The following is an 11314-nucleotide window of genomic DNA, read 5'->3' as shown; positions in this document are numbered from 1 at the left end:
CCTCAGAATGGGAGAAAATATTTGCAAATGAATCAATGGACAAAGGATTAATCTGCAAAATATATAAACAGCTCATTCAGCTCAATATTAAAAAAACAAAAACCCAATCAAAAAATGGGCAGAACAACAACAACAAAAAACAAAACACAAAGGGCTTCCCTGGTGGCGCAGTGATTGAGAATCCGCCTGCCGATGCAGGGAACACGGGTTCATGCCCCGGTCCTGGAAGATCCCACATGCCGCGAAGCGGCTGGGCCCGTGAGCCATGGCCGCTGAGCCTGTGCTTCCGGAACCTGTGCTCTGCAATGGGAGAGGCCGCAACAGTGAGAGGCCCGCGTACAACAACAACAACAACAACAACAAATGGGCAGAAGACCTAAATAGACATTTCTCCAAAGAAGACATACAGATGGCCAAAAGGCACATGAAAATCTGCTCAACATCACTAATTATTAGATAAATGTAAATCAAAACTACAGTGAGGTATTACCTCACACTGGTTAGAATGGGCTTGATCAGAAAATCTACAAGCAACAATTGCTGCAGAGGTTGTGGAGAAAAGGGAACCCTCTTGCACTGTTGGTGGGAATGTAAATTGATACAGCCACTATGGAGAGCAGTATGGAGGTTCCTTAAAATACTAAAAATAGAATTACTATATGACCCAACAATCCCACTCCTGGGCGTATACCCAGAGAAAACCATAATTCAAAGAGACACATGCACCCCAATGTTCATTGCAGCACTATTTGCAATAGCCAGGTCATGGAAGCAACCTAAATGTCCATTGACAGACGAATGGATAAAGTTGTGGTACAAGGGAATATTACTCAGCCATAAAAAGGAATGAAATTGGGTCATTTGTAGAGACATGGATGGACCTAGAGACTGTCATACAGAGTGAAGTATGTCAGAAAAAGAAAAACTAATATCCTATATTAGCGCATATATGTGGAATCTTGAAAAATGGTACAGATGAACCAGTTTGCAAGGCAGAAATAGAGACACAGATGTAGAGTATAAACATATGGACACCAAGAGGGGTAAGCGGGGTGCAGGTGTTGGTGGGATGAATTGGGAGATTGGGATTGACTTATATACACTAATATGTATAAAATAGATAACTAATAAGAACCTGCTGTATAAATAAATACATTAATTAATTAAATTTAAAAAAATACTATCCATATTTAAACCTTTGCTCCAGTTCCTCCATGAAAGTTTTTATTCTCCAGGATGTGGGGCGGGGGAAGGTGGGAAGTTAAAGCAATTCTTCTTTCCTTAAACTTCCATCCGTTTGTCTTATCTCTTTCTTGGAAGATCCTATTCTCTTCCCTAACTTTTCACTGCACATGCTCTTCCTGCCTTTGAGGTAAATCTAGGTCTTTCCACTCAGTTCTCTCAGGTCAAAGTTTCTAGTTTGCCCACAATTCACTTGGGATCATAATCTATCTTAAAATTCCTACACTTGAAAAACCCCTGATCCTATAATAATTCATACTTCAACCAGCTGAGCCATTTTTAAGCTTGTGGTTATTCCCTTGCTTTAATTGAAGATTTGAACACCTGCCTCATAGTGTTACTCTCCATACCAAAACTTTTCACCACACTGTATAATTTTAGTGTCTGTATGCATGAACCATCTGATTCTCTAGGTTCATGTGGTCATTGATCATTACCTCTCTTTTACTTCACCTAACAATATTTTTAGCCAAATCTTGAAACTTGTCAGTACCCTAAAGTTTCTGAAGGCTTGTCCTTGAGCACCATGTTATCTTCCAAGACAGTCCTGTTTCTTTATTCTTTCTTTCTTATCAGGAATATACCTCTTCTGCAACAACTCCAAGTTCTCAAGTTTATTGGCCTCAATTGTTTCTTTTATCTATTAGCCTGTTCCCTTTTTTTTTTTTTTTACCACTTAAAGTTACTAGTCCAACACTCCAAACACAGTTTTACTAACAGTCTCAATCTACCTCTCTTCTTGCCTACCAGTGAATCACCCTGGAAGTACTCAGGATGTGAATCCATCCAATTGTCTCCTAGTCTTTGATGATCTCTGAGATGATCAGCAGTTTTGTGAAGACTGGGGCTATTATAAAGGTACAGTATGTATTTTGATTTAAAAGTAAAGGGGGGGAATTCCCTGGTGGCATGGTGGTTAAGAATCCACCTGCCAATGCAGGGACATGGGCTGAAGCCCTTGTCCGGGAAGATACTACATGCCGTGGAACAACTAAGCCCATGTGCCATAGCTACTGAGCCTGCACGCCACAACTACTGAAGCTGCACGCCACAACTACTGAAGCCTGCAAGCCTAGAGCCCATGCTCCGCAACAAGAGAAGCCACTGCAATGAGAAGCACTTTTATTGCACTGCAATAAAAAGTAACCCCCGCTCGCTGCAACTAGAGAAAGGCTGTGCACAGAAATGAAGACCCAACACAGCTAAAAATAGATAAATAAATAAATTTATAATTTTTTTTTAATTTTTAAAAATTAAAAAAAATAAATAAAGGGGGTAATATCAAGTCTTCATCCCATTCTCCAAAGAAAAAAAGTAACTTGGCCAAATCTCTTGAAAAAATAGTAATGACATGTTTCCCTAACGATACATAAATAATGTTTATTAAAGAGAGAGAGCTCTTATGTATGGAACGATTTCATCAAGATGTATGTGATCTCTCTAAGATTGCCTATGATAAAAACAAACAAACAAACAAACAAAAAACATTGGAATCTTCAAAATTTTGCACCATGGATCTCCAGAAAATGTCATATATGCCCTGTTACGTCAGAGTACAAAATGGAAATGTTTCATGACTCAGATCCCCTTTTTTGTCAGTAATGACTACATATAGTGCTTTAATATCTTATATGTTTAGTATGGGTCATAGTGTGTCTTAATAAAGCTAGTAAGGTCTTGAGAAACAGCTTCAGTGTTTTAAGACAATGTTTTGCCTGTACTTTAAGAGTCCATGTATTATTTTTTCTAAAAAGCAAAATTGACCATATAAATCAGCAGCTTAATATGGCTGTAACTCCTCATTATCATCAAAGTGGAACCCAAACTTTCTAAATTGGCTTCCATATCTGTTATAAACAAACCCAGCTTATCTCCCTTCACTCATCCAGCTAGTATGGACACTCAGATTTCCAGCTAAATTGAACTGGTTTCACTGGGCTGCCTCTGGGATTATATAGACTAATTCCTATACATCCTTCATATATCAGCTGAGATGTTACTTGCTCCTGGATAACTTCTCTGCCCTCAATATCTGGGCTAGAATTCTTCTCTTACTTGACTTATAGTACCTTATGTATTGTTTGTTTATTTGTCACTTTCCCCCTGTGGACCATGTGTCCATGAAGACAAGGATTGCATGCATCTTGTTAATTGTCATATTGCTGGCTCATGATAGGCACTCAGTAAATACTTATTATATTATTTTTGTCTGGTCTATCCTTTCCTAGTTCATTTGCATGCTTCACAATGCCAAGCACAATAGTTTGCAAAAAGAGTATATTGAATGCAATTACTAATAAGAGCAAATACAAAAGTAGCTACCATATATTATTTATAACATGCTAGGTACTATGTTAAGCACTTTACAAGAATTATTTTAGTTAATCCTTATAACAACGCGATGCGGAATGCAATTATTATCCTTCTTTTATAGATGAGGAAACTGAAGCTTAGAGAGTTTACCTGTTTTTCTCAGAATCACCTCTGGAGTTAGAACAGAAATCTAGACTCTCTAACTATACTGACTATGATCCACATTTTAAAAAAATGTCTATAGATTCAATGAAGGAATAAATAAACAAGTGTGTATAAGACACAGTTAGGATGTTACATAACTTTATCATTGTAAAATTCTTTGAGTTCGGTGAAGTTCTAAGAGAACGTGACTCTGGTTACCTTACAGTTCTTTTCCCAAAATGAGGCTGGAAGAAGCTCAGGTGGCAGATGAGACTTCACTATTCTAGGAGATGCCATCTGTTTCAATTGTTTTACTCCTAATTTTTAAAAAAACAAAAGTTAGACAACTTCAAAAATTATAAATATTTATATGGATTTTCATAGATTTTAAAAAATAAAAGTAACTATATATTCTGTATTGTTTTCATAATAATAATACATATTCACTATGACAGAAGTTTAGGTAGAGAAAATTATAAAGAAAAAAGAGATCAAATAAACTTTCACCTTTGAAAAAAATCATTATTAACATTTTGGTAAGCATCCTTCCATACAAGGATGTCTATACCCCCAGACTCACAGCCATACAAATACCACACACACAGATGAAAATTTTAATATCTTCTGATTGCATTTTTCTTTTCTTTTAAGATTTTTTTTCATGTGGACCATTTTTTAAAGTCTTTATTTAATTTGTTATAATATTGCTTCTGTTTTATGTTTTAGTTCTTTGGCCGTGAAGCATGTGGGATCTTAGCTCCCTGACCAGGGATCAAACCCGCACCCTCTGCATTGGAAGGTGAAGTCTTAACCCCTGGACAGACAAGGAAGTCCCCTAATTACATTTTTCTCGATAAATTATAGCAACACTTCAATGTCAAGAAACATATGACATCATAACATGTTTAATGATTTCATATCACTTTTAACTCTTCTTTTGTTGTTAACATATATATTGTTTCTAATTTTTCATAATATTAAAAGAATCTGTGATAAAAATATTTTTGCATATATCTTTGAAAAATTTATGGATATTTTCCTGGCATTTAAAATACTGTTGCATACATCCCATAAAGAGATAAATGCTCACATATTACTAGGCTCTGCTGAAAGCATGTCAGAGCTATCCTTATTCACTCTCTTCCAGGCATATGCTATACCATAAACTCTGTCAAGATTTAAAATTAAATTTACATTCTTACCTATGTAGAAGACATAATACTAATTGCCACTTTTGCTTATAGTCTCTTTCCTTGCACCATTTACACCCACACTTAAAATGTGTATATAGCTTTTAAAATTAACTTAAGCCTTACCATTCATCACCTTTTCGGTTCTGCATTCCAGGTAAGGAATTCGATTAAAAATGGCATCTTCTTTGCACTTTTCCACATCACCCTCTGTATAAATCATGTATACAATTTCACTAACCCATGTTGTGCCTGAAAAAATTAAACAAATCTGAGTCTCCCGCTGATGATGCATAGCTGATGATGCAGGGAGTGATAGATTTATAGTTGGATAAATAGGAATTTACCAATGCAATAGTATTTGAAAGACGCCAGAATAACCACAGGACTCAAGAAATATTTCTTCTAAAATTTAATCTTATAGGATCCTAACATAGCATTAATAAATAAGGAAGAACATTGTAATAGATACACCTGTGGTAGAAATCTGAATTTGTCGATGATGAATTGTGACATTGTACAAGCTGATAACAGTCTTGGAACTAAATTTTTACAGCTAAAAAGTAAGCATGCTTTCATCCACAAATTTTCTGGATAGATTCTATGCCTCAGGTTGAGTCCTAGTACAGAGTATATAGAAAAGAATAAATCTGGCCCTTGTCCTGTGATGTTCATAGGCCTTCTGAAAAGTCAGAAAGAATGCTCAATAATTACAACACTTCTTTTTCCTTAAGATGTTGTAATACAGTTGGACACAGGGATTCAAAGGACTGTAAAGGAGGAACTTTGTGTGCTTCTGCTGCTGCCGTGATGTTTCCACAAGAAATGCCTTCAAGCGACCATGATAATTGAGCTTAGCTTTAACAAATTATTGGCATAAATTCACAAGTTTTGTAAGGTAGGAAAGTGGTCTACCAGCCAGATCTGTTTGTTTTTTTTAATCAAAGGCCAGATACTTCCAAATAGTAAAGTGACAAGGAAACAAATTGGATATAGATTATGAAGACTAAATCAGAGGCTACCTGAAGGGATAGGTGGAGATGAGCTTACAGCAGCAACCAGACACTGAGCCTAAAAAGCCTTGTAGTTCATACTAGAGTTCAAGTTGTTTTCTAAAAGTTTTTCAAAGGCATTAGCATACATTAAGCAAAAAAGCAAGATTATCATGGTTATATTTTGGAAGAATTCCTCTAGAGCCAAAGTAAATAAAACAATGGAGTGAGGGGTCAATAAGAAAGGTGACAAGAGACCTGTAAGAGATTAAATGGGCAAAACACATTGATTGATTGAATATGGGAGATGCAGAAGTAAGAGAAATTGACTCTGGAATAGCTCTCAGGTGTCCTCTTCATGTGACTGGTTTTGTGCTGACATAGATCTAGACAAGGAAGAGAAATGTAGGAGCTCTTTACAGTCAGAGTAGTCAAAGACATATTTAGTGTTTGACATACTTAAGTGCTAATTGGAACAGTTAGAGATAGAGAAGACAGAGATAGAGAAGATAGAGAAGAAGTCTGTACTGGACCTTTCTAATTTCTAAAGGTCTAGGATTGTAAGACTCTGGAGTTATGACTAACAAGCTAATTTCAGGAAAAAAGACGTTGCTTGCAAATAGAGTTTCAGAGATGGACTTTATAAAGAGGAGCTGGTTAGCTGAAAAAGTGTTAAGTTTTAAAAAATCTGTGAAAATTTCTTATACTTTGTCTATACAACAATGACAATAATGACATAAGGTAAACACAGTGGGTAGTTTTAAATTTTAGTTATGGTTCCATATTCATCCATCTATATTATGTGATTTTCTAAAGTGGCCAACAATACCCATTTGTCAGTGCTGCTCAAATTATAGGTACAGATTGTGGTCTTAGAATAGAGCTATCGTATGCCACTTTTTCTATGTCTATACCAAAACTACTATATCTGTCCTTATTTAATATAGGGAATGAGTGTGGGAGGGGTGAATGGCTCAATATTTACCAGTCAAGGTGGGTTTGTCTTTTCCAGGTGAAAAGGGAACAACTTTGACATAACAAAGAGACTTACCAGATTTGGGATAGGTGACAATGACAAGGTCATCTGGCCTTGCCTCAAATTCCTCCACATCATGCCAATATTGGATAAATTCTTTATACAGTAGAATTCCATGGATTCTGCCAAAGTAATCTAAATAGGCAGGTTTGGAAGAATTCATCATAGAGTGGTACACTGAAAGATAAAAACGTATGCTTTCCACTTTGTATGTACTTTAAAATGTTTTAACATTAATAATAGCCCTGTACATTGAGTTTCTCTTGGGTGTCTAGCATTTCTTAGCTGTTGAGCATATGGGGTAAAGGCATATTAAAGAAGGATATAACATAGCCTTGGTGTTTTAAGAGTTTCTAATCCTATTAATAAGTCTAACATATGAAAGAATAAGTACAAAGCACAATAAAGTAAGATGTTTCAAAGTTATGTACAAAATGTGTGATACATTCAACAGAGCCTTTCATTTCTCTGTCAAAATTGATGGGGCATATAAAAAAGCTGAGAGATTGAGAAAATACAATACTTTGGCAAAAAATCACTTTGATTAATTCTGTATACATTAAATAACAATAAAGATTGATGGTCACATTTGATAGCTATTGCCAGATATCAAAGTCAGAGCTTCCTTAGTTCCTGAATATGTTTCATTTAATGAAAAAAAAGTCAAATGCTTGTTGAGTGTATTAAAAAGAAGATGAAATTAATGACACTGTAATGGACATGTCTAAGACACAGATTCTTGAGGGTAGAGAAGATTCCTGTGTGACCCCTAGCATTACTTATACTTTTCTCTCTCACTTGATCAGTAAAGAAGTCGACACTCCCATTGAGTGACTTGTGTGACAATTATAAAGTTAAACAACATGGTTATCATTGACAGTTCCTCTCCTGATCCCATGTTAAATCATTTCATGTCAGAGTTAGTCTTAAAATTTTTAATTAAGCACACGTTCCTTTATTGGCTTTCAACTTCTTTCACTACATTTTTACTCCCCAAACTTACTCTGTTCTGAGTTTGTGATATAGCATCTCAACAAATGTTGTCCTTCTTTGATATTAGCATTACAGCTAATATCCACCCTTGCCCAAAAAACTGCCAGATAAGTTGTTATACCCCTATACATTTGTGACTGCTGTGGCTTTTACTGTCTTTTTCAGAAAGTTCATACCATAACAGGAGCCTCTTGGAGGCAGTAGTTCTTTTAGTCACCTAATGTGTTTCCTTTAATACAGAGCATCCCAAACTATGAGAAGTACACTCTAAAGAGGAAGTGAAATTAGCAGATATTGTAACAAATGCATTAACCCAAAGGAAGAAATACCTGATGGTAAAATTTTAGAAAGATGTGACCTACAAATCAAACCAAGTATTTAGACCACTGACTTAACTGAAAGCTCCTTCTGGTAGTGTTTTCCCTACTACATTTCAGGCTAAACAGTAGAGGTGAAAACTTCCAGATGTTACTTCCTATCTCTCCCTCACTAGTACCAGGCACTCAAACCCATTGATTCCATCTCCATTATTTTCTTCTCTTTTCTATCTTCATGGTCACTGCCCTAGTTAGGAAGCTCAACAACTACTGACTGAATATGAAAATAGCCTTCCAGCTGGCCTCACTGTAAGAAGTGCCTATTTTCTTTCTACAACCGCCCTAGGAAAGGAAATGGTTGTTATTTATTAGACACTTTTTGCCAGACCTGAAAAGTTTTATTTTAAAACCTTTTGCATATGTCATGAGGTTCTATGAAAAAGCAGACATCATTATAGATTAAGTTAGGTTTGTCCTGCAGGAGACTCTTTGAGGATTGAACCATATCCATCTTACATAAGGAAGGATAAATTCGCACACATTCATGCATTCATGTAAACATGCACATATAAATATCCTTATTTTTGACATGTTGAAAACACTAAATGATATAGAGAAAATGAAAGTGGTCTCTTTATTCTACACATAAGAAATGACCATTCCTAATAATGTTGTTTTTAAGTTTCTAAATATTTAAGTATATATAAAATCTATACTCTTATGAGTGTAGTTTAATTTGTATTCTATTTTACATTCATTTGTAATCTATTTTTACACTGAACTGTATGATGTGAACATATTTTGGTGCTGGTACATAAATTCTGTTTTTATTCTTATAAATAACACATAGCAATCCATAGTATGGATGGAACATATATGATACAACTCTTTATTGTTGGGAATCCTTGTTTTTCCTTTTCTCCAATAAAAATAGTACTGCAGCAAATTTCTTCGCGCGTATATCTTTTCACACTTATCTTTGCAGTGATGATGGAATTGCCAAAGTAAAAGGTATACACACTTACGAAATTGGCAATTGTCTTTAACAAATCACTAAAAGAGTGTGCACATTTGTGCGGTATATGAAATTGCCTATTTTCTCACTGCATCAACACTATTGGAAATTTATTTGTTGCAATATTTCGTAATTGAATATATATTATTTAAAATCTGTATTTCATAGATATTTTATAATTTTTCATGTTTTCGTATTTCATAAGTTTATTGGTTCTTTTAATCATTTTGATCAATTTTGCCCATCAGGAGTACTGTTTTGTCCTAACTGATGTATAGCTAGTAATTTATTATTTATTTATAAATTGAAGATATCTGTAGTTTTCCCATCATGTATTTCCAGTTGTCTTTAACTTTCTTAATGGTTTGCATAGAAGTCTATTGTTCATATAATCACTAGAAAAAACTGTGTGAGGAAGGCATCTCTTGCCCTGTCTGTTGATTTGTTTATTCATGTGAACAACTTTCTTGATGTTCTGCCAAGTTTGTAAGAATTGGCTTATAGTCAATCGGGAGTAGCTGATTTATTATCAAGCAGTTGACTGACTTCTGGCTGACCCTTCATGGTCAATTTAAATCTCATAGTTAAACTAGGTGGCATATAATAAAATCTCTTGCTTTGTTTACCCAACTTCTTTTAATAAATTATCTCACATCACAATGTACAGATTCACCTCTAGCTTCTTTCTTCTTTCTCAAAAGACCTATTTCAGTTAGAAATTGTCAATTTCATTTTCTAACTGAGTATGTAGGTTACTGTTGTCTAGAAATACCAACAAAAATTATTAAAACTGTGATTCATAAATTCAGTTGAAGGAAGAAATATTTCTTCTTTCTCTTTATTTCTTCTTTCCTTCCTCTTTTTCTTTCTGTGTTTCTCCATCCTCCCCTCCTTCACTCCCAATCTGCCTTTCATTCAGCAAGTACTCTCTGTCTGAGTTCCTCTGTGGTTACCAAGCACAGTGATAAGTGCTGAATACCAGGGTGAGTGTAGATGCAAAGAGCTCACTTCAGCCTCACCTTCTTCGACTTACTTGGATTTGCACAAAGTGGCTGAAAGTAGAGAATATCCTCTTGTACATCATTCTATCCAGAACCTCAGCACTGTGTCACTAAATAGGTGCTAAAAAATCCTCATTAAATTCAATTATTTAATTGTTAAATCAAATCTCTTCGGGCTCTCTAGGTTCCACTAAATTCTCCTAGATAAAATAAGTACTATCCTGACAATGGTCTACTTGTCAACAACTTACCAAGGGCTTGGATTTCTGCTCTTGTGTATCTGATATCTCTCACTTAAAAGTGATAGTAATATTTTCAAGGCCTCTGGTGGTAATAGACTGCTTCTGACATATTTCACAGAAGTAAACACCTGACTAGAATTCAGTCTCCCCTCTAACTTTTCTACTCTGTTGCTTTGTTTTCTTATCAGTAAAATAGAGAACATGTCCAACATGTAGGACTTACAAGGCAATTAGGATACTGTAGTGTTATGTTAAAACTCTTTAAACAGCAAAACATTATATAAATACAAGATATTATTTTTAATGATAAATAAGTGATTTAATAAAGCTTTACTTGTACATTAAGTGACTAAAGTATTGATAAAAACTTCATTATCTCTATATTTCCTTTTTAAAACAGTTTTGTAATAAATAATTTGCATTCTGTATTTGTTATATCTAAAATCTAAATATTAATGTCAGCAATAATGAGATAAAACCTGTCCAGACGGTCCTGTGAAAGAAACTTGGTGATCCAATCCAGTTTTCTTCAAATCTCCATTCAGGTTTCAAGCTGCAAAAAAAGATGAAAACTGCAGTGCATTTGGAATGTTTCTGGTGAGCTTTTATTCTGAATGCCAGAGAAGGAGGCGGAGATTAGTCTGTAGGGCTAGGCTTTCTGGAGTTTGTGTTGCAATGGAGTAATACAAATATGGAATCATACCTGCAGATGCAGTGAGCCACACAGAGTCATGTTTATTCATACAGAGATGTAGAAATTCTCTTGTTATTTTTCATTCTTGGTTCATGATCAAATTTCTAAATCTGCCAATAGCCATCTGTGGGTTGA

General features: G+C 35.1%; 1 protein-coding gene across 1 annotated transcript in view; it reads right to left on the bottom strand.

Moving 5' to 3' along the window:
• The window catches only part of SULT1E1 (sulfotransferase family 1E member 1), a 25082-nt gene extending 14009 nt beyond the window's left edge, over positions 1–11073 (bottom strand). The window contains exons 1-4 of the mRNA XM_007112114.3: positions 10965–11073; positions 6933–7094; positions 5016–5141; positions 3919–4016 (exon numbers count right to left, since the gene is read on the bottom strand). Coding sequence (XP_007112176.2) covers positions 3919–4016; positions 5016–5141; positions 6933–7083 — 375 coding nt within the window. The 5' untranslated portion in view covers positions 7084–7094; positions 10965–11073. The remainder of the gene's footprint in view (positions 1–3918; positions 4017–5015; positions 5142–6932; positions 7095–10964) is intronic.
• Positions 11074–11314: the final 241 nt, after the last annotated feature.

Source organism: Physeter macrocephalus, chromosome 7, assembly GCF_002837175.3.
Source record: "Physeter macrocephalus isolate SW-GA chromosome 7, ASM283717v5, whole genome shotgun sequence".
NCBI lineage: Eukaryota > Metazoa > Chordata > Mammalia > Artiodactyla > Physeteridae > Physeter > Physeter macrocephalus.
This window is presented reverse-complemented; position numbering and strand designations above follow the sequence as displayed.